The following is a 25,028-nucleotide window of genomic DNA, read 5'->3' on the forward strand; positions in this document are numbered from 1 at the left end:
ACAAAAAAATAATGTGCAGCTCTCTAAAAAAATCTAATTCTGACGTTCCTACTGCTCAGAGTTTGGGATTCTGATTTTTTTCCTTCAGTGTGAAACACACAGAAACCAAATTAATGGAGACCATGCTAGAGAATCTGGTTACAGAGATTTAAAATACTTTATTTTGCAACAAGTCAAAAGCTAAAAAGGGAATCTGAGTCTTTAGAGCTTTTCTCTACTAAGTTCTTTTTTAATACCTCCATGAGTCAAAAATCCCAACTGTAACTTTGGTTATAGACAAAGAGAAAGATTCACGCATATTTCAAATCTTCAATAAATATCTGTCAATTAAGTGGACAGAAGATAAATTACACATACCACCTCTGCAAAACTTATGGAGCGTGAGAATCAGATACTCTGTGGTGAATCAGATAGCTCTCAGTATAATGAAATAAAACTAAGACTGACCATCTTTAATCAAAAAATTAAAGATATCATGATTCTTTACTAATAAATCCTCTTACAATCAAATGGAGTCAGTTATATCTTAAGAATAAAAATATTTAATAATCCATGAGGTATACAGTGAGGTAGGTAAGCAATGATATTTGTCACTAAGAGATAAAAGCACTGACTTGTGCTGTGATGTTACCTACCACAGAGTCCCCACCACAGCAGGAATAACAGTCCATGGAAAGTCACGACTGGTTTCAATTACTGAGAAAGCACAATACAGGAGAAGAAAGTGGAATACTTTACTACTTACTGGCCTCCTTCCTCCATCTCCACTGCATCTCTCAGGAAAAGAAAAAGGAAGTTTGGAGTTAGGGGAGGGAAGGCTTGGACAACTGGCCACAGGTACATTTTCCAGAGCTTCTAAGGCATGAAACCAGTTATAGAAGGAAACCTGACTGACCAGAAGCGTTTAGGGAGTGGTTCAACAACGCAATTCCCCACTTCCATTCACATTCCAAGTCCCTGCATGTGAGAGAACGAACGACTATGGTTTCGGTGTAACAACTAAGCATAAATCACCGTATATTGTTTTATTAGTACTTGCTGACATTTTCATAACATAATCCTACTTAGCATTTTGGAATACAATCCTGTGTCTCTCCTAGTTTCACAAGTGCCTGACAACAAAATACATGTCATGATAACAACCAACAAGTCTGCTCACTTTCAGAGCTGCTTCAGACAAATGATCATTCCAGATACTCTAGTGCTTCACTATCAGTATGTCCTTTTAAATTCTCCCTCTCCATATGCCACTAAAGTTTTTCAGGTCAAATATTGAAAGAGGAATAAAGGGCAAAGTAGGCAAAAAATATTTCAAGAAAGCATCTATACAATATTGTAAAGTAATTAGCCTCCAATTAAAATAAATAAACTTATATTTTTAAAAAAGCATCGAGCTCTTATAATGATGCTTTAGTCAAAATAAATCTGTGAATAAAAATTGCTAAAGGGTATCAGTGACCTGTGAATCATGACATAAAATGGAAGAAGTCTCTAAAGATTAAAGAGTATAAGTAGAGTCCTAATTTCAAAACGAAAAAGGCAAATCCCTAACTACAATAGAACCAAAAAGGTTTGGTGACAATTCTATGCATCAATATCAAGAATAGTTCAAAAAAAGAGTATTTACAGATGGCCAACAGGCACCTGCAGGCTTTCCTGGTGGCTCAGTGGTAAAGAATCCACGTGTGAATGCAGGAGATGCAGGTTCAACTCCTGAATTGGGAAGATCCCTTGGAGAAGCAAACGGCAGCCGACTCTAGTATTCTTGCCTGGGAAATCCCATGGACAGAGGAGCCTGGCAGGCAATATAGTCCACAGGGTCACAAAAGAGCTGGACACAACTTGGCAACTAAAACAACAGGCACATGAAAAGATGCTCAACACTGCAAATTATTACAAAAATGCAAATCAAAACCACAATGAGATACCACCTCACACAAGTCAGAATGGCCATCATTAAAAAGTCTACGAATAACAAATACTGGAGAGGGGGTGGAGAAAAGGGGACGCTTGTACACTGTGGTAGGAATGTGAGCTGGTGCAGCCAATATGGAAAACAGTATTGAGGTTACTCAAAAAAGTAAAAAGCCAGAACTACCACATGACCCAGCAATCTCACTCCTGGGCATATATCCAGACAAAATTATAATTCAAAAAGATACATTCACACCCTCATCCCCACCCAATGCTCTAAGCAGCACTATGCACAATAGCCAAGACATGGAAACGACCTAAACGCCCACTGACAGATGAATGGATAAAGGAGATGTGGTACATATATACAATGGAATACTACTCAGCCATGAAAAAGAATAAAATAATGCCATCTGCAGCCATATGGTCGCAACTACAGATTATCATACTAAGTGAAGTCAGAAAGAAAAAGACAGATACTGTATGATACAACCTACATGTGGAATCTAAAATATGACACAAATGAACTTATCTACAGAACAGAAACAGACTTACAGAGAATAAACTTGTGGTTGCCAAAGGGGACAGAGGTGGAGAAGGGCTTCAGTGGGAGTTTGGGGTTAGCAGACGCAAACTATGACATATAGAATGGATAAGCAACAAGGACCTACTGTATAGCACAGGGAACTATAATCAACATACTGTGATGGAAAAAAATATGAAAAAGAATGTGCATATATGTATAACTGAATTACTTTGCTGTACAGCAGAAACTAACACAACACTGCAGATCAACCATACTTCAATTAAAAAACTAAAACAAAAAAAAGTATTTAATAGAAGCAGAGGACTCACTGACACTACACTGGCCTAAGCCATCATTTATTCCTTGAGTTATAGGACTTGTAGATGATAAGAATAGTAGAAACAGGGATGTCTGGATTTCAACAAAGAATCTACCAAAACTGTCTTCTGATAGGCCATGGCAGGGTTTTTAACCTCTGCATTATTGACATTTTGCATTGTAGGATGTTTAATAATGTCTCTGGCCTCTACCAACTGGATGCTACAGGATCCACCAGTTGTGATAACCAAAAATAGCACTCGAGATATGCCAAAGTTCCCCTGGGAGGCAAAATCACCCTTGATTAAGAAGTACTGATTTATGGCAAAATGGAGAAATACAAGATAAGTAACAGTGGTTTCTGAAATTCATAAGTAATTGAACAGCTATTCAAAAGAAATTGAAAAGCTGTATCCAGGGTGCTGATAATGGATCATGTCCATTTTGAAAAAGGTTTCTTTGTGTGTGTGCACACGTGCACTCAGTCACTCAGTAATGTCCAACTCTTTTTGGCCCATGGACTACAGCCCGCCAGGCTCCTCTACCCATGGAATTCTCCAGGTAAGATTACTACAGAGGGTTGCCATTTCCTACTCCAGGGGATCTTCTTGAGCCAGGGATTGAACCTGTATCTCCTGTATCTCCTGCATTTTACTATGATCCAGAAAATGTACATAGATAGGTTCATCAAATTGGAAGATATGAAATCAGATGATATGAAAAAAAAAAAAAAGTGGATGGGGACCTCCAAAGAACTACAGAATTCATCCACAGTGAAGGTTTGTGTAATGGTTTGAAAGTTGATTCTTTCAAAAGTAAGTTTTCCTAAGGTAAATCAGCCCTGAATATAAGGTAGTTTTAAAGATCAATGAGACAGATAAAAAATACAAGCCATATAATAATGTTATTCTGTTCATGAAGTCTGTAAAACACTGCTTTGAAAAAAATTTACAATACCATATGAGACAAAACATATGTTAACATTATTATGGTTGAGCTCCCCCTGCCTTTCACTGTGGACACAGGGGTTTCAAGTAGAGTAAGAGATTCCTACACAGATGACACTATAATTAAGAAAATACAAGGTGTAACATAATACTAGGTAGTAACAATCTAGTTTAAGTAAATCTATGAAAGTTTACAAATTGAATCTCTCTCCCAGGAAATGCTTCCTGAACCTCCAAAATAAAAGCAATTTCTCTCATGCCCAAATATCTTTGGAAGATATTTCTATCACTGTTAATTGTTTCCTTATATTACAATTTTTAGTACTTAAAAGAGATAATCTGATAGTTTATAAGCCCTTGAAAATAGGACAGAACTTTATTCTCTTATCTGTTTTATAGATTGTCCAGTACACGGCTGGGCATATATGGTGAACCATCACATTTGTTAAATAAATAAATTAGTGAGAATTTAACATTTTTAAAATATTTATTTGGCTGCACCAGGTCTTAGGATATATGGGCTCTTTAGGTGCAGCATGTGGGATCCAGTTCACAGATGAGGAATCAAACCCCGGCCCCCGCATTTTGAGTGCGGAGTCTTAGCCACTGGACCACCAGAGAAGTCCAAAGAATTTACTATTATTCAATAAAAGTATTCAAAGTTAAAATTTTAGAAATAGATGACAGAATCAGAATACAAAAGCCTGGAATCAAGATAAAAATGTCAAGAGCTTCAGAAAGAAATTTAATGAGAATCAATGTAAAGTTCCTTTTCTGGACCTGAGAATCAAAGAGTAGAAGCCCCATTCTATTCTTCATAATATAGGTGGATGAACTACATTCTTAAAAATGAATACCACTGAATCTCAAGAAATACTATTTTTTTTTTTAATTTTATTTATTTGGCTGCACTAGGTCTGAGCATGTGGATCTAGTTCCAGACCAGGGATCGAACTCAGGCCTCCTGCATTAGGAGCAGAGTTTTAGCCCCTGGACCACCAAGGAAGCCCTACTACTCTCTTTAAAGTGATCATATTCTTCATTGTGAACTGCCCACTTATTGATAGTTAGATATGTTCTCTTACAATGAAACATAAACAAGGATATTCATATAATAATCCAATATCCAAAATAAGAGTATGAGAAAAACTAAATGCATACCATTAAATTAAATGCAGAAGTTTAAAAGAATGAGATACGGATCTTTCTGTATTGAAAGAAAGAGAGGCTGGGGCAGGTGGGGATGGAAGGAGGAGAGAAAAGGCGATAAGAAAGGAGGAAAAGAGGGAGACATTAAGTTATGAAAAACCAAGCTACAGAAATGTTACAAGATGCTGCTCTCAAATACATACATGTGTGTATATATGTACATATATATATATATATATATATATATTTTTTTTTTTTTTTTTTTTTTTAATCTGTCCCCTGGTGCTCAGATAGTAAAGAGTTTGCCTGCAATGCAGGAGACCTGAGTTTAATCCCTGGGTGGGAAAGATCCCCTCAATAAGGAAATGGCAACCCACTCCCGTATTCTTGCCTGGAAAATCCCACAAACAGAAGAACATGGGGGGCTATAGTCCATAGGGTCACAAAGAGTCAGACATGACTGAGCGACTTCACTTTCTTTCATTTTATATAGCTATGTAAGGCAAAAGGGATGGAAGAAGGAATTGAATATTTTTTATTTGAATTAATTCTTTTTCAGTGAGAATGTGTTACTTAGATAATTTTATATAATATTAATGTAAATACTCATCCTCCAAAACCTAAACTTAGTTTCTTTTATAGTCTTAGTGCACAAATCGATATTAGTTTTTGAACAAGTATAATGAAAGAAATATAATTCTTAAGTTTCCCCTCACTTCAAAGAAATTCTGTCTCAGTCATGCTGGGTTTCCCTGACAAGTCTAAGAGAAGGTCTCTATCCTATATAAAATCCATTTCCATTTATCCAGTACACAAAGCTATAGGTCATTAAAAATTAACACATACATCTCCAGTAATATTTTCTACTGCTATTTTCCCAAGTCACGGATACTGCCTGGTAAACCTAGAGAACACCACATTCCCAATTTTTTCCCACTTAATGTTCCCCAAATAATTATAACTGTAAGAGCACTCTGCCTCTGGAATTATGTGCTCACTAAAAATTACCAGTCATAAAAACCCACAGAATGGGAGAAAATATTTGCAAACAAAGAAACCAACAAAGGATTAAATCTCCAAAATACACAAACAGTTCATGCAGCTCAATATAAAAAAAAACCCCAAACCCAATCAAAAAATGGGCAGATCTAAATAGACATTTTTCCAAAAAAGACATACAAATGGCTAAAAATTATATGAAAATATGTTCAACATCACTAATTATTAGAGAAATATGAATCAAACCTACAATATAGCAAGATATCACCTCACACAGGTCAGAATGACCATTAACAGAAAGTCTACAAATAATAAATGCTGGAGAGAGGGTAGAGAAAAGGGACGTCTTCTACACTATTGCTAGGAATGTAAACTGATACAAAAAAACTAAGTATAGAACTACTATATGATTCAGCAATCCCACTCCTGGGCGTATACCCAGAGAAAATCTTAATTCCAAAAGGGACATGCACCCCAATATTCATTGTAGTACTATTTACAAAAGCCGAGACATGGAAGCAACCTAAACGTCCACCAACAGAGGAGGAGATAAAGAATGTGTGGTGCATATACACAATGGAATATTACTCGGTCGTGAAAAAGAATGAAATAATGCCACTTGCAGCAACACGGGTAGACCTAGAAACTGTCATACTGAACGAAGTGTGTCAGACGGAGAAAAACAAATATCATGATATTGCATATATGTGAAACCTAAAAAAAAAAAAAAGAAATGAACTTATTTACAAAACAGAAAGAGTCACAGATAGAGAAAACAAACTTATGGTTACTAGAGGAGGAAGGGGGGATAAATTGGAAGACTGGCATTGACATACACATACTACTATATATAAAATAGATAACAAATAAGGACCTATAGTATAGCACAGGAACTCTACTCAATACTCTGTAATAACCTATATGGGAGAAGAATCTAGAAAAGAGTAGATATATGCATAACTGATTCACTCTGCAGTACACCTATAACTAATACAACATTGCAAATCAACTATACTTCAATAAAAAAATTTACTTTTTTAAATTACCAGTCATAAATAATTCTCAAGACATGGAAAACCCTCACTATTTTCAAGCAAACACCCACAGCTCCTGATGAAACTGCATAGTAAAAGGTCACCTTTTGCCAAACAAAACTCAAGGTCTCTCACTTCATTAAACAGCTAAAAGTAAATATATTTACCCAGTACTTTGGATTTTTACCAACCTTCAAAAACATCCCACTACAGTCAACAGTTGCTATGAAGATATGTATAATAATATAAAGAATTTTTTCCCTTTCCTATAATCTGGGAAACTAATGTAGTTAAAGTACTTTAAAAATCAGTAAGTATTAGAAGATAAGTTTAGTCAAACAAAGTGATGATGAAAAGTATGTCATGGAGCTAAATGGTAAGCCTGAAGAACTGTATAATAATATAGCCTAAAGACTCATATGATAGTACAAAGAAAAGCACCTGAAGTAGGTTAAGTAGGTTATTTTCTAAAGTAATGTTATTTCCTAAATATATTTCTCATTGTTTATAAAGCACTATGCAACAGAAATAAAATGTGATCCACATTTTAAAAAGTAGAAAGAATAAATAAAAAGTAGAAACAAACAGATGAAACTAACTTTAACAATATATTTCATCTATCCGAAAATATTCAGATGATTTCAACATGTAACTGATGCTAAAAAATTATTAATAAGATAATTTATCTTTTTTAAAGTCTTTGAAATCTACACTTCACACATACCACCTTTTCCATTTAGGCTAATCACATTTCAAGTGCTCCACAGACACACGTAGTAGTTCCTATATTGGTCAGAGAGCATCTATAACGTAAGTGGGTCAAATACAATTTCTAAATTTCTGAAGCACAGTTATATAATCAAAAGAAGCCCTAAATAGCTAAGCAAAAGCAAATGTCTTTAGCATAATCTTTAAAGGCAGATGTAGGTAAACAATCAAGTCAAAACATTTCATATGTACCAGACCCTACTTTAAGTGCTTGTCCAGCATTATCTCATCTGCTCAAGCACAAAAGCCTCTGATGCTGGCACTAGTAATACCCTCATTTTAGAAACAAGGAAAATAGGACATAGGGAAGGTTTAACCCAGGCAGTAGGAGGTTTAACTCAAGAGCTCATGCTCTTAATCACTATACATGCTATACTGTAAGAAAAAAAAAAAAGCTGATTTATAAAAGATAAAATATGGAATAGTAAAGCAAAATCATTTCTTTAGGAATAGGTTATTAAAACTGAATCATATAATTCTTCTCCACAAGAAGCTCCAAACTCCAAAAAAAATAAAATAAAAAAACAATTTTAGGTTAGAATTTTTATTTGTAAACTATTATTACCACACATTTTATTTAAATTTATGATGTTTATATTTATAATATTAATATTTATTCATAATCATCATTGAAAAATTATAGATTTAGCTTTAAAAATGAATAAAAAGATTATTTTGTGGTCAAGAAATTTCAAGTTTATTTCAAGCTGTACTTTTATGTTTTACAAACTCATTTTATTTCTGATCTCATTACTCTAATTTTATTGCGGACTTCTTTTAACAGTCTCATTCTCTTTTATGAAGGGAAGGAAAAGGGCTTATCTTTCTCCTATTCACCTATCATTTGAAGGTATAAAAAAGTATGAGAAGATAAAACAGGCAAAAAAAAAGTTAGCTTCTTTCCTATATCTTAATTCTAAGAAAAACCAGAAAATAGCATCATATTAGATGGATACATTGTACCCCAAGATTCTTTGATAAAACCAGGAGAAAACATTCACTTTCACACGCACGTACCCTTGGCAGAATGACCTAAATACTGTCTAATGGTCATAAAATTTTCAGATAAGATGTCAGCTATCTCCTCAGAAAATAACATTCAAAAATACTTGCTCTGAAATAAACAGTCCCATGTTAAAGAAAATCGGTGACCAGAGTTTAAATTGTCTGACCTTTCTGTGTACCTAAAAATCACAAGACAAGGATAGCCTTGATCCCTCGCTGAAGGCCATTGCTGTCTGCCCACTAACTTTGACGTTTTCAGGGTGTCACTGGGAAAGCCTGATCACACCACCTTCAGTTACATAATAAACCTATCACCTTACCAGTTTTACCATCCCTCCCACATATTTAAAACTTGACAAAGGTGGCCAGATGTTAAGAGGGGGCCCTTTAATGGAAGACTGCATTTGCACACCGTGCCTGAGCACATATTTAGCAACAAAACACGTTCAAAAGTCAACCTGCCACAAGCCATAATGAAGAAACATCTCAGCTTACAAAAAATGTTATAGAAAATATGCTCATGCCACTTAGATTTTCCCTTTGGTATTTGAACAACTTTATCAAATATGCAAATGTTTCAGAGAGCCTGCAAAGCTCATCTGTGGGCTTCCTTTGTTTTTATGTTTCCCTTTTGACAGCTGGCTATTTATGTTTCAGGCACTGGGTCTGGCCCTTTCATGTGCATCACCCTGTTAAGTCGTCCCAATCGTCCTATTCAATTAGAGTTTTTGCTTTACAGAAAAGGAGGCAGAGTCACTGACCTTTAGCCCTTTAGAGTTAGACAGGAACCAAGGATGTATCCCCCAAGCAGGGCTTCTTTCAGCTTCCTTCTATAACACAGGGACTGTGTTATCCTGTTTCATTCCCTACTTACTGACCAATTTATCTACCATGGGTACCTTCATGCTCTCAAGTACCAGCTCAAACATGTAATAAATAATAAAATTCCAGTAACACTAAAACATGAAAGGTGAATTGGAGGGTATGTGAATTCTATCTCAATAAAGCTGATGCTAGAAAATAAAAAAAAAAATTAAACATAAGCAGGATAATAACATCAACTTTCCAATTATCCTAGTAGTAAATCATAGACAGCATGGCTGAACCACAGGCAACCCAAAAACCTAATCTATAACTCATCTCTCAAATGTTTATAGATCAGTCCCTTACTATTGGTACCTTTTTAAAATACTTATTACTTCACTCATAGATTACCGTTACGAGTCTCAGCCTCCTCAATTATTATTTTTCCATTTTCCCTGCTACATTAAACTAAATTCTTCCACCTAGTTTTCAAGGTCTTCCCTAAATTGGCCTCATATACCACTCATTATTTCTCATCATGTGGGCAAGCAATCTCTTTGGGGTCCTACGAACATATCAAGCCTTGTGCTGGATGCTCTGTCTTAAATAATCCCATCCTATTAACCAGAAGGGCTTCCCTGGTGGCTCAGTGGTAAAGAATCTGCCTGCCAATGCAGGAGACATGGGTTTGACCCCTGGGTCAGGAAGATTCCTCTGGAGAAAAGAAAGGCAATCCACTCCAGTATTCTTACCTGGGAAATCCCATGGACAGAGGAGCATGACAGGCTACAGTCCATTGGGTAGCAAAAGTCAGACACAACTGAGAGATTAAACAACAACCAGACATATTCTTTCCCTCCATCACCTGCTCATCCTTCAAGGATTAGACCAAATCTTACCCTCTCCATTAAGCTCTCTCACTAACTAATGCATACTGCAGCCTCAGGCAATTCCTACAGTAGTTAGCAGTCTTTAGTTCTACCTTTATATCCCCAGCTCCTAGTAAACAGGATGGAAAAGATAATCAATAAAAGCCTGCTGAATATAAGTTGCAACATGCTGTCCCGAAATAATTATGTGGTTTTTACCCTATCTCTTCAAACCAGGTGTATTCACTTCACTGGCAACACAAGTAGCTGAGTGCTAAAAATAATGCTGCCAGAGGTTCTCCTCAAGATGAACAAACCAATGAGGTATATCAGATGCTCTCATGGCCCCCAAACATTTTTATTAGGAACTGATTCAACAGGCTCTGTGAATTTGAAGACAGTCTCCTCTAGGAGTTAACAATGCTCAGATCAAAATGACTTTATAACAATCCATCCTAAGTTTTTTTCCCCTAAGATGACAATGTAATTCAGGGCCTCTCACTATAAAAGAATACTGCAATTATTTATATACTATGACAATTATTCATACTACGACATCTTAAGATTAGTGTACATTTATAAATGTCTTGTTTTTGGACCACTCAAAAAAGATCAAATAAATATAAACACAAAAACAAGCATATTTTTAAAGCCACTATTAAATCTTTAGGGTCACCAGAGAATATAAGGAATTCAAGTCACAAGATTATAGATTAGAAGGCACAAATTTGCATAGTCATTATATTCTTAAGATTGTTACGACTTAAAAAGGTAAAAAAAAAACACCAAAGTTTTTAAACAATCCAATAATACTTTAATATATGATTCAAGACATTGTATCAACATGTATGGTTTGATATGGAGCACTTTAAAAAAAATTCCAAGAAACAACTACCCTGTTATTGGCCCTGAACTCACAGGAAATGCCAAAGATAATTACAGCTTTCCTCTGCTAAGTACAATTCTACACAGAGAACAAGGCAACTGAAGTTCGGTTCAAAGTGAAGGAGATACATTTAGATACCAAGAGAAGCTCAAGAACACAATACACCTTGCACTTGTCTCTAAAACAAACATATTTAGTTCCCTTACCTGTTTCTGAAATGTACGTAACAGGATCCTGCTGTTGGATTTTAGCAAGTTTAGAAGACAGTGGCAATTTTTCTGGTCGCTTTTTGGCATTTTTTACCTGTACTGTTTCCTCTGATTCTGAATCTGAATACAAGAGGAAAATAAAAACTCTGAAAAGAAATAGTATTAATATAGTGTGCTTTTATTTTTAAGTTTTTTATTGGAATATATCATTGCTTTATAACCTTGTGTTAGTTTCTGCTAAGACAAGTGAATCAGCCATATTCATACATCCTCTTGGACCTCCCTCCTACCCTACCCCCATATAGTTTGCTTTTAAAGTGGGGTTTTTATTTTATTTTATTTCCCATGAAACACAGCCTGTGGGATCTTAGCTCAACCAGGGATCGAACCTGAGCCCACAGCAGTGAAAGCACCAAGTCCTAACCACTAGACTACCAGGGGATTCAAGTGATTATTATTAATCAATTCCTTGAGATTCTTTTCCAAACAAATCTCTTTTTTAAATTCTGATAGATTATCACTACCCAGTGGTTAAGCCTTTCTATTGCTGTGGTAACAAATCAACACAAACTTACTCGCTTAAAACAACACAAATGTATTATTCCCAGTTCTGGAGGTCAGAAACCCAACTTGGGTCTCTGAATTAAAATCAAGCATCAGGACTGCTGTGATCCCTTCTGGATACTATACGGAAGAATCCATTTCCTTGTCTTTTCCAGTTTCTAGTGACTGCAAGCATGCCTCAGCTCATAGCCCCCTCCCTTCCTCCATCTTCAAAGACCGTGACATTAGGCCGAGTCCTTCTCAAACTGCCATCTCTCCAGTTTTCTGACCTCCTTCCACAGTCAATTTCTAAACCTCTTCTGCCTTGCTCTTCTTTGTGACTACACTGGGCCCATCCAGATAATCTCCCTACATTAAGGTCAACTGATTATCAACCTTAATGTCACCTATAATTTTAATATCACCTCTTTTGCCATACAACTGAACATATTCACAGGTTCTAGTAACTAGGGTGTGGGCATTTTTAGGGGCCATTATTCTGTCTGCTGCTGCTGCTAAATCACTTCAGTCGTGTCCGACTCTGTGCGACCCCATAGACGGCAGCCCACCAGGCTCCCCCGTCCCTGGGATTCTCCAGGCAAGAACACTGGAGTGGGTTGCCATTTCCTTCTCCAATACATCAAAGTGAAAAGTGAAAGTGAAGTCGCTCAGTCGTGAAGTTGCTCAGTCGTGTCCGACTGTTAGCGACCCCATGGACTGCAGCCTACCAGGCTCCTCCATCCATGGGATTTTCCAGGCAAGAGTACTGGAGTGGGGTGCCATTGCCTTCTCCGATTATTCTGTCTACCCCAGTCTAATTACCCAGAGCACTTAAATACAAATCAAGACAAAGTATAAATACCTAGTGTATGTCTGGTACAAAATAGGAATTTCAGAAATTTCAGTGTCCCTCCTCTTCCTCTCACCATGCTTTTATAAATCCTGGCTCATACAGTTCTAAAATGTATCAATTATATTTCCACTTTCCCAAAAGATGTAAACTTCTGGGGAATAGGGATATGTACTTATTTCAAATTCTTTATTATATACAGCAGTAAAAGACTCACTATAAACATTCAAGTACTTTTAGAACCTTTGCTATCACTGTCAAAATCCTGATAATCTATAAATGCTTCCTTAGGTTACATTCTTAATTTTAAGAATTCATACTGAATAGATCTTCTCCAAAAAAATCAAAATCTAAAACTTTTACCATTATTTTAGCATACCATAAAAGGCACGCATAAAAATGTATGTTCCCTATCTTAAAAATACAATTAACCCTTGAATATGGGTTTGAACTGCACATGTCCACTTCTACACAGATTTTTTTCAAATAAGTATGTTGAAAAAAATTTTGGAGATTTGCAACAATTTGAAAAAACAGACAAACCACATAGCTTAGAAATACTAAAAAAAAAATTAAGAAAAAGGTATGTCATGAATGCATGAAATATATGTAGATACTAGTCTATATCTACATAGGTATGAGGTGATCTTTCATATAAAATTAATCTGTATTCGTTTTCTGTTTTATAACATTACTTTCAAAGAATTACTACTATAAAGATTTCCTACTATAAAGAATTACTACTATAAATTTCAAAGAATTTACTACTATAAAGTATGCCTCTCTGTAACTGGGTAAACTGCATAACAGCCTATTTATCATAACAGGTAAGTGGATTTTCTTTTTATGTAACAATGTTTCCAATACTGTATTATGAATATGACCGTGTTATAGTCATACTGTATGCCAAAATTTTGTTAACAGATTCATTAGTGCATAGGCTAGGCTATCATGAAGCAATCCTATCAATTACACCAGGCTACCATAAAACAATCATACTGCTGCTTCTTCATTATTAATGCATGAATTGTTATACCTGTAAATATGAATTTACTTTTCACATTATCTTTTCATTTCTGATGTCAAAAGTTAGTAATATGTACAACATCTACATCTGTATTATAATAGAGTGTAGTAATATATATAACATCTAGAGTATTTTATTTTGTATTATATTAGACAAGATTGATGTAGGTACTGAGATTCATCTTGTAAACAGATGACATAAACTTATAGTATCAATAAATACAGTATAGTACTATAAATGTATTTTTCTTAAGATTCCCTTAATAACATTTTCTTTTCTCTAGCTTACTTTATCGGAGAAGGCAATGGCACCCCACTCCAGTACTCTTGCCTGGAAAATCCCATGGACGAAGGAGCCTGGTAGGCTGCAGTCCATGGAGTCGCTAAGAGTCAGACACGACTGAGAAACCTCACTTTCACTTTTCACTTTCCTGCACTGGAGAAGGAAATGGCAACCCACTTCAGTGTTCTTGCCTTGAGAATCCCAGGGACGGGGGAGCCTGGTGGGATGCCGTCTATGGGTCGCACAAGGTCGGACACAACTGAAGTGACTTAGCAGCAGCTTACTTTATTGCAAGAATACAGTATAAAATACATATAACATACAAAATATGTGTTAACTGACAGTTTATGGTATTGGCAAGGTTTTTAATCAACAGTAGGCTATTAGTATTTAAGTTTTGGGGGATTCAAAAGTTGTGTGTAGATTTTCAATTGCAAGGGGTGTCAGAACCCCAACCCTCATATTTTTTAAGTCAATCTTATAGTCAAAGTTTTTAAAGTGTGTTTGTTCCTTTTTAACTGCAACAAAAAAGGACCAAATCAAAAGGATAAAAATGAAGTTTTAGATCTTTGTTTGTAAAGCAACATTTTATGGCACTCTTTTTCAAATTCAGTTTCCAAGAACCTCAGCTGAAAGAGAAGTTAATAAAAATACTTTAGCATATTCAAAGTAAGTTTCAGACACGCCATATATACCACATCTCTACAGAACAAAACCTTATTAACATATTTCAGCTCTGATAAATTCTCTAGTAATAATAAAAGTTGTTTTCAACTTTACTTGAACACAGAGTCCTCTTCTCACAGCACCTATTAACATTATACAGAACATCAGCTCTAACAGATACAAAATGAAAATTTTTAAACTTGAAAACTCCTGAAAAGAAATATTACCCGAATCATAGATGATCCTCTTTTTCTTGTTTGACTGCTTCGGCTTGAATTCATCTTCTTTACAAGAACTATTTACCTATAAACATCACAGTATAGTTAGAATACAAGGAAGCCTATATAACTTACCTATTTTTTTCTTGTTAGATTTGAGCTCAATAGTTCACAACCAGAGAAACCCTGCCCCTACAGGAAACATTTTCACTTGTCATACTGGGGTCGGGGTGTTACAGGTATATAATGGGTAGATAAGGGATGCTTCATTCTACAATGCACAGGACAGTCCTCCACAATAATGAATTATCTCACCCCAAATGTCAATAATCCCCTAATTAGGCTAAAGAATGGAGAAGGCAATGGCACCCCACTCCAGTACTCTTGACTGGAAAATCCCATGGACGGAGGAGCCTGGGAGGCTGCCATCTGTGGGGTCGTGCGGAGTCGGACACGACTGAGTGACTTCACTTTCACTTTTCACTTTCATGCATTGGAGAAAGTGAAAATGAAGTTGCTCAGTCGTGTCCAACTCTTTGTGACCCCATGGACTATAGCCTACCAAACTCCTCAGTCCACGGAAATTTTCCAAGCAAAAGTACTGGAGTGGGTTGCCATTTCCTTCTCTAGGAGATCTTCCCAACCCAGGGACTGAACCTGGGTCTCCTGCATTGAGGCAGACACTTTACTGTCTGAGCCACAAGGCAAGCAAGGAAATGGCAACCCACTCCAGTGTTCTTGCCTGGAGAATCCTGGGGATGGGGAGCCTGGTGAGCTGCCGTCTGTGGGGCCGCACAGAGTCGGACACGACTGAAGCGACTTAGCAGCAGCAGTGGCAGAGGCTAAAGAATAAGCCAGTGAGTGCGTGCATGCTAAGTCATTTCAGTTGTGTCCTACTCTTTGCGACCTTATGGACTGTAGCCCGCCAGACTCCTCTGTCCATGTGGATTTTCCAAGTAAGAATACTGGAGTGGGTTGCCATTTCCTTCTCCAGGGAATTTTTCCAACCCAGAGATCGAACCCGCATCTCTCAGGTCTCCTGCACTGGCACACGGGTTCTTTACCACTAGAGTACCACCTGAGAAACCCTGCAGACTAGGCCACACCCATCATCAAAAAGATAAAGAGATCACAAATGCTGGTGTGGATGTGGATAAAAGGGAACCCTTGTGCAATGTTGGTGGAACTGTAAATTGGAGTAGCCACTATGAAAAACAGTATGGAGGTTTTTCAAAAAACTAAAAATATTCCAATCCCAAAGAAAGGCAATGCCAAAGAATGCTCAAACTACCGCACATTTGCACTCATCTCACACGCTAGTAAAGTAATGCTCAAAATTCTCCAAGCCAGGCTTCAGCAATATGTGAACCGTGAACTTCCTCATGTTCAAGCTGGTTTTAGAAAAGGCAGAGGAACCAGAGATCAAATTGCCAACATCCACTGGATCATGGAAAAAGCAAGAGAGTTCCAGAAAAACATCTATTTCTGCTTTATTGACTATGCCAAAGCCTTTGACTGTGTGGATCACAATAAACTGTGGAAAATTCTGAAAGAGATGGGAATACCAGACCACCTGACCTGCCTCTTGAGAGGTTTGTATGCAGGTCAGGAAGCAACAGTTCGAACTGGACATGGAACAACAGACTGGTTCCAAATAGGAAAAGAAGTCCGTCAAAGCTGTATATTGTCACCCTGCTTATTGAACTTATATGCAGAGTACATCATGAGAAACGCTGGACTGGAAGAAGCACAAGCTGGAATCAAGATTGCCGGGAGAAATATCAATAACCTCAGATATGCAGATGACACCACCCTTATGGCAGAAAGTGAAGAGGAACTAAAAAACCTCTTGATGAAAGTGAAAGTGGAGAGTGAAAAAGTTGGCTTAAAGCTCAACATTCAGAAAACAAAGATCATGGCATCCGGTCCCATCACTTCATGGCAAATAGATGGGGAAACAGTGGAAACAGCGTCAGACTTTCTTTTTTTGGGCTCCAAAATCATTGCAGATGGTGATTGCAGCCATGAAATTAAGAGACGCTTACTCCTTGGAAGGAAAGTTATGACCAATCTAGATAGCATATTCAAAAGCAGAGACATTACTTTGCCAACAAAGGTTCGTCTAGTCAAGGCTATGGTTTTTCCTGTGGTCATGTACGGATGTGAGAGTTGGACTGTGAAGAAGGCTGAGCACTGAAGAATTGATGCTTTTGAACTGTGGTGTTGGAGAAGACTCTTGAGAGTCCCTTGGACTGCAAGGAGATCCAACCAGTCCATTCTGAAGGAGATCAGCCCTGGGATTTCTTTGGAAGGAATGATGCTAAAGCTGAAACTCCAGTACTTTGGCCACCTCATGCGAAGAGTTGACTCATTGGAAAAGACTGATGCTGGGAGGGATTGGGGGCAGGAGGAGAAGGGGACGACAGAGGATCAGATGACTGGATGGCATCACTGACTCAATGGATGTGAGTCTGGGTGAACTCTGGGAGTTGGTGATGGACAGGGAGACCTGGTGTGCTGCGATTCATGTGGTCGCAAAGAGTCGGACATGACTGAGCGACTGAACTGAACTGAACTGAACCACATGACTAGCAATTCCACTGCTGAGAATATATCCAAAGGAAGAAAAAACACTAACTAAAAGTTATTTGCACCCACATGTTCATAGCAGCATTACTTACAAAAGCCAAGACATAGAAACAACCCAAGTGTCAGTCAATAAAGGATGAATAAAGAAGTTGTGAATATATGAATATTACTCAGCCATAAAAAATAAGGGTATCCCACCATTTCTAACAAAGTGGAGGGACCTCGAAGGCCTTTTACTAAGTGAAATAAATTAGAGAAAGACACATACTGTATATCTCACTGTACATAGAATCAAAAGCAAAAAATTAAAAAGCATGAACTCATAAAAAAAGAGATCAGATCTGTGGTTACCAGAGGCAGAGGGTGGGGGGAAGGGGGACCTGGAGGAAGGTGGTCAAAAGGTAAAAACTTCCAGTTATAAGATAAATAAGTGCTAGGAATGTGACGTACAACATGACAGCTGTAGTTAACACTGCTGTATGATACACAGGAAAATTTAAGAGAGCAGGTCCCAAGAGTTCTTAACACAAGGAAAAAAAATTTTCTTCCTTTCTTTGTACATATATGAGATGATGGATGCTAACTGAGCCCACAGTGATAATCATTTCATAATATGTGTATATCAAACTATCATGCTGTACACCTCAAACCTCAAATAGGTGATGTATATCAATTAAAAGATGTCCTTTTCATTATAAGGGACTGGAATGCAAAAGTAGAAAGTCAAGAAACACCTGGAGTAACAGGCAAATTTGGCTTTGGAGTACAGAATTAAGCAGGGCAAAGGCTAAGAGTTCTGCCAAGAGAACGCACTAGTCATAGCAAACACCCTCTTCCAACAACACAAGAGAAGACTCTACACATGGACATCACCAAGTGGTCAACACCGAAATCAGACTGATTATATTCTTTGCAGCCAAAGATGGAGAAGCTCTATACGGTCAGCAAAAACAAGACCAGGAATTGACTGTGGCTCCAATCATGAATTCCTTATTGCCAAATTCAGACTGAAATTGAAGAAAGTGGAGAAAACCACCAGAGCATTCAGGTATGACCTAAATCAAATCCCTTATGATTATACAGTGGAAGTGAGAAATAGATTTACAGGACTAGATCTGATAGATAGAGTGCCTAATGAACTATGGACAGAGGTTCGTGACATTGTACAGGAGACAGGAATCAAGACCATCCTCATGGAAAAGAAATGCAAAAAAGCAAAATGGCTGTCTGAGGAGGCTTTACAAATAACTGTGAAAAGAAGGGAAGCGAAAAGCAAAGGAGAAAAGGAAAGATATACCCATTTGAATGCAGAGTTCCAAAGACTAGCAAGGAGAGATAAGAAAGCCTTCCTCAGCGGTCAATGCAAAGAAATAAGGAAAACAACAGAATGGGAAAGACTAGAGATCTCCTCAAGAAAATTAGAGATACCAAGGGAACATTTCATCCAAAGATGGGCTCAATAAAGGACAGAAATGGTAGGGACCTATTAAGAAGATATTAAGAAGAGGTGGCAAGAATACACAGAACTGTACAAAAAAGATCACCTAGAGCCACACATCCTGGAATGCAAAGTCAAGTGGGACTTAGGAAGCATCACTACGAACAAAGCTATTAGAGGTGACAGACTTCCAGTTGATATATTTCAAATCCTGAAAGATGCTGCTGTGAAAGTGCTGCACACAATATGCCAGCAAATTTGGAAAACTCAGCAGTGGCCACAGGACTGGAAAAGGTCCGTTTTCATTCCAATCCCAAAGACAGGCAATGCCAGAGAATGCTCAAACTATCGCACAATTGCACTCATCTCACACGCTAGTAAAGTAATGCTTAAAATTCTCCAAGCCAGGCTTCAGCAATACATGAACCGTGAACTTACAGATGTTCAAGCTGGTTTTAGAAAAGGCAGAGGAACCAGAGATCAAATTGTCAACATTCGCTGGATCATGGAAAAAGGAAGACAGTTCCAGAAAATCATCTATTTCTGTTTTATTGACTATGCCAAGGCCTTTGACTCTGTGGATCACAATAAACTGTGGAAAATTCTGAAAGAGATGGGAATACCAGACCACCTGACTTGCCTCTTGAGAAACCTGTATACAGGTCAGGAAGCAAGAGTAAGAACTGGACATGGAACAACAGACTGGTTCCAAATAGGAAAAGGAGTATGTCAAGGCTGTATATTGTCACCCTGCTTATTTAACTTATATGCAGAGTACATCATGAGTAACGCTGGGCTGGAAGAAGCACAAGCTGGAATTAAGATTTCCAGGAGAAATATCAATAACCTCAGATATGCAGATGGCACCACCCTTATGGCAGAAAGTGAAGAAGAACTAAAGAGCCTCTTGATGAAAGTGAAAGAGGAGAGTGAAAAAGCTGGCTTAAAGCTCAACATTCAAAAAACTAAGATCATGGCATCCGGTCCCATCACTTCATGGCAAATAGATGGGGAAACAGTGGAAACAGTGGCAGACTTTATATTTGGGGGGCTCCAAAATCATTGCAGATGGTGATTGCAGCCAGGAAATGAAAAGACGCCTACCCCCTGGAAGGAAAGTTATGACCAATCTAGACAGCATATTAAAAAGCAGAGACATTACTTTGTCAACAAAGGTCTGTCTAGTCAAGGCTATGGTTTTTCCAGTGGTCATGTATGGATGTTAGAGTTGGACTATAAAGAAAGCTGAGCACTGAAGAATTGATGCTTTTGAACTGTGGTGTTGGAGAAGACTCTTGAGAGTCCCTTGGACTGCAAGGAGATCTAACCAGTCCATCCTAAAGGAGATCAGTCCTGGGTGTTCATTGGAAGGACTGATGTTGAAGCTGAAACTCCAATACTTTGGCCACCTGATGTGAAGAACTAACTCATCTGAAAAGACCCTGATGCTGGGAAAGATTGAAGGTGGGAGGAGAATGGGATGACAGAGGATGAGATGATTAGATGGCATCACTGACTCAATGGGCATGAGTTTGAGAAACTCTGGGAGTGAAGGACAGGGAAGCCTGGCGTGCTACAGTCCATGGGATCACAGAGTCAGACACGACTGAGGGACTAAACAACCACAAGCCTCAATTATCTGTAATGCAATTCCAAAATTCTAATATAGATACATATGTGTGTGTGGGGGTATATGCGTGTGTGTGTGTGTCTATATATAAGGACTCTTCTCCTATAAGAGGAGAGAGTAAAGCAGAAATATATTTGAAGAAACAATGGTAAAAAATTACCAAATTCAAAAAAAGATATAAATTTACAGACTCAGAACTCAGAAACCCTAAACAGTATAAAAAAAGAAAACTACACCCAAGTACACCATGGGCAAGGCTGAAACTCAAAGATAAAGTCTTTTAAAGAAGCATGAGAAAATAATACAATACATACAAGAGAAAACAATATAAATGACAGCTACCATCTCACCAGAAAAAAATGGAGACCAAAAACAAGGAATGGAACACCTTTACAGTGCTGAAACAAAAACTATCAATCCAAAACTCTATATCCAGCAAAAATATCAAGAACAGAGACAAAATAAAGACATTTTTAGATAAACAAAAACTTATATAATTCGCTGCCAAGCCTATTCTACAAGAAATGCTTAAGAAAATTCTTCAGATTTACAGAAAATGGTATAAGGGACTTCCCTGGTTGTCCAGTGGCTAAGACTCCATACTCCCAATGCAGGGGGTCTGGGTTCAACCCTTGCTCAGAAAACTAGGTTTTACATGCAATAACTAAAAATTTGCATGCCACAACTAAAGATTCTGCATGCTGCCGACAAAGATCGAAAGGATCCTGTGTGCTGCAACTAAGACTGGGTGCATTTAAATAATTAAATAAATAAAAATATTAATTAAAGAAAATTATAGTAGATGGAAATTCAGATCTTTGATAAGAAATGAAACCAGAAGTGGCCAATATATGGTTAAGTACAAAAGATCAATCTTCCTCTTTTTTTTTTTTTTTGACAGCAAAAGACTGAGATTTTTATTTTAGTCTCACCTAGGAAATTAAAAAAGTTAATTTATGTGTTTAAATTATAGTTTATTGGTATTTTAACAACAGTTTAATTACATGCATTTGTAATTACTCATATGTTTTTAAAATATTGTTTATTTTTATCTTATTTACAAAGTAAGTTTTTATTGAGATATAATTGACATGTAACATTATATTAGTTTCAGGTTTACAACATGATGATTCAATATCTATACATATTGTAAAATGACCATAAGTCTAGTTAACATCCATCACCATATGTAGTCACAAACCAATTTTCCTCTGTTTATTCCTTTAAAATAACGTTGGTTTAGAGCAATAATTATTATATTGAATGTGGAGTATTAACATATATAGATATAATTCATATGCCAATTATGGCATAAAGGATGGGGTGGTAGTAAACCAACCTGTCGAGTTGCAAAATTCTCACATTTTACACAAAGAGGAACAATATTAACTCAAATACACTATTGACACCACTGCCTGCTCATCATAGTGATATTATATCTTAAATTCTATGAAGCCCAAGGAGGACAGGAAAAAGAATAAAGCTTTCCTCCAAAGCCTTCCTTCACAAGAAGCCCAATACTGGAGCTTATGTCTTTATGAGCAAACTTTGGTTAAATTTTCACTAAATCAATTAACGAAAATACCAAACTATAGATGCAGTAAGATATATTAACTAGAAATAAGTAAGACCTTATTACTTTTCTTCTTTTTCTGCTAAATGAGTCGAAATTTATATTTACTTAAGGCTCTCAATATATCAAATCTCAGAACTGAGTTTATTTTATACAATTCAACATTGCATCTGGAAAACTGACCTTGATTTCCTTTATTCCTTTCTTTGCTTTTAAACTTTCTTCAGCAGACTTTGTTTTCTCATTCTTCTTTACTGTTTCACTTACAAGTTTCTTTCCACTTGGTATAACCCCAAAGAATTTTCGAATATCCTAGAAGCAAAAAAGGAGATTCATAAACAAACATTAACTGCACAAAATTCTAATCTCAATTGTAAAAAGGAACAACTCTGCATACACACTGGTGTACTCTCAATCATGTCTTCATAATGATATAGCTCCAAGTGTGCAGCAGCATCCTTTTTATATGCAAAAATTAACTGATAAAATTACCTGAGTTAAAAATAATGAGTCTAGGGAATTCCTTGGTGGTCCAGTAGTAAGGACTCCGAGCTTTTACTGCTAAGGCCCCGGGTTCGATCCCTGGTTGGAGAACTAAGATCCTACAAGCTGAGCAGCACAGGCAAAAAGATTCAAAAATAATAATAATAATGTGCCTAATGAAAAGCAGTTTTAATTCTCAGAATCTGGCCAAAACCAGGGCAAAAATTAACAAAGGAAATTTTTGCTAAAAACAGCACCGTTAAAAGAGGCAAGTAACAAGCATTTATTGATTATGCCTGCACATATCCCATCATCACAGACACACTAGGGGAAAAGACAAAGAGTTGAAGAACATAATCCTTGCCTATGGAATTTACACTCCAGTTTGAGAGAAGAATAACTCTTACAACCCTGATCATTTAAGACCTTAATAACTAAGAACTTTGAAATTATTTCCCGTTATATGATTTTTCCAAATTCCAAAGGAAAAATTTTGATCACACTTGCTTCAATTACTGTCAAATTAATCATATATTTACAATGTAATTTATCATACATTTGTAATAATCATACTTTTACAATATAATATATAATTAATATCACTTATCTTTCTTATGATATATATTCTTCCTACACTTTTAGATTTTCAGTGCAATTCAGTTTCTCAGTCGTGTCTGACTCTTTGCAACCCCATGGACTACAGCACACCAGGCCTCCCCGTCCATCACCAACTCCCGGAGTTTACTTAAACTCATGTCCATTGAGTCGATGATACCGTCCAACCATCTCATCCTCTGTTGTCCCCTTCTCCTCCTGCCTTCAATCTTTCCCAGCATCAGGTGGCCAAAGTATTGGAGTTTCAGCTTCAACATCAGTCCTTTCCATGAATATTCAGGATTGATGTTCTTTAGGATGGACTTTTAGATTTAAGCTCTGAATAAACTGTTGTATAGAGAAAAAGTAATAGCCCTTAGAGTAAGAAATCCCTGGTATGAATCTCTGCTCTAGCACTTTCCAGTGGACCAAGGGATGACCTTGACTTTTAATCTGTTTTCTCATCAGTAAAGTGAGATCAATACTCCTTACACTTCATGAGGATTAATTATGCATCTGTCACAATTCTGACTCAGTAAAAAGCTTCCCTTCTCCCTCATTTATGTACTATTATCCCTCCATATCCACCTACAGTTCTCCACCTACAGTTCTCTACTCACAGGAAAGGAAGGGTATAAGGAACACAGAATATGAGAATTTAGGATCTGAATTCCAAAGAACAGGCATAGTTCAACAGGCAGTTGAACTATTTTCCCTATTCCTATCCTCAATGTTTATAATCCTGAGTCTTCAATTTTTTTTTGCCTGTTCCAAGCTCTCTCTCTTTACTGTAGTGAGGAAAATACCTGTTAAAAGTACTTTGTCAAGTGTAAGAAAGATAACAATGTTTTTCCTCAATCCTGGCGGTAATTGTCACACTCTTAAAATGTCAAAAATCCCAAATAAGTGTGTTCTGCAAACACAGAAACACATAGCTTTGTGGTTAAGCCAATAAAGAAAACAGATAAACGAGATACACAGACATGTTAAATTTTTTTGAAAGGTTACAGACTTCCCTGGTTTTATACCCTCTTCTGTAAATTTCCTAATATTAAAAAGTCACAAATCCATCCTAATAAAATCTAAGATATATTGTTCGCAAAATGGTACCTTAGCTATGAAACTGAGACATTTGTGTCAGTTGCTAAGAAAAAATAGATAATAAAGAAAGCCAGAAAGCCACAGTCTTCCGTATAATTTGCAAAGAATTGAATTTGAGGCTGACAACTACTTACTTTATTGCCTCTGGAGGAAATGAGAGTTTCACATTGGAGTTTCACTTTTGAAATTACCAAGTAGGTCTTCAAATAGTGTGATTTTTCAAATATACACACACAGCACGCATGCACCACAGTTCAAAACTGAACATTAATAAACAGCTTAAAGTCGGTGGTGGTTTTCCATCTGTGATGGAACCACAAATACTTAAAACCACAAAGAGAAAACAAAACATAATTCAGGAAATGGAACTACTGGTAACGTTGAGCTCTCTGACTTCTGTCTGTACCACACTGCCAATCCTAAGCATTTTTGTAACCTTTTCTTCCTAAGTAATTCTTCCTATTCACAACCCCTTTCCTCTCCCTGTACTCTACCCTACTTTCCCACTCCCCATGCCCTTACACTCTGACGGCAGCAAAACAATTAAATTACAGCATCCTGATCTTAACTCAATATCTACTAAAAATCTAAACTTTTGAAAAAGAA

General features: G+C 36.9%; 1 protein-coding gene across 18 annotated transcripts in view; it reads right to left on the bottom strand.

The window, feature by feature from the left end:
* RFC1 (replication factor C subunit 1) overlaps positions 1–25,028 on the bottom strand; it is a 126,853-nt gene that overhangs the window by 44,407 nt on the left and 57,418 nt on the right. For 5 of the 18 annotated variants that reach the window (XM_055588306.1, XM_055588307.1, XM_055588310.1 and 2 more), the window contains 4 exons: positions 22,737–22,853; positions 22,428–22,556; positions 15,024–15,099; positions 11,426–11,574 (listed from right to left, as the gene is read on the bottom strand). Coding sequence is in view for 6 of the 18 variants with exons in the window: in XM_055588297.1 (XP_055444272.1) it covers positions 11,426–11,548; positions 15,024–15,099; positions 22,428–22,556 (328 nt within the window). In the remaining 12 variants the exon portion in view is untranslated. Of the gene's footprint in view, positions 1–11,425; positions 11,575–15,023; positions 15,100–22,427; positions 22,557–22,736; positions 22,854–23,472; positions 23,670–25,028 lie in introns of all 18 variants that reach the window. The other 13 variants (XM_055588297.1, XM_055588296.1, XM_055588298.1 and 10 more) reach the window with 5 other exon arrangements.

The sequence above is a fragment of the Bubalus kerabau genome, chromosome 7 (genome assembly GCF_029407905.1).
Source record: "Bubalus kerabau isolate K-KA32 ecotype Philippines breed swamp buffalo chromosome 7, PCC_UOA_SB_1v2, whole genome shotgun sequence".
NCBI classification, from domain to species: Eukaryota; Metazoa; Chordata; class Mammalia; order Artiodactyla; family Bovidae; genus Bubalus; species Bubalus kerabau.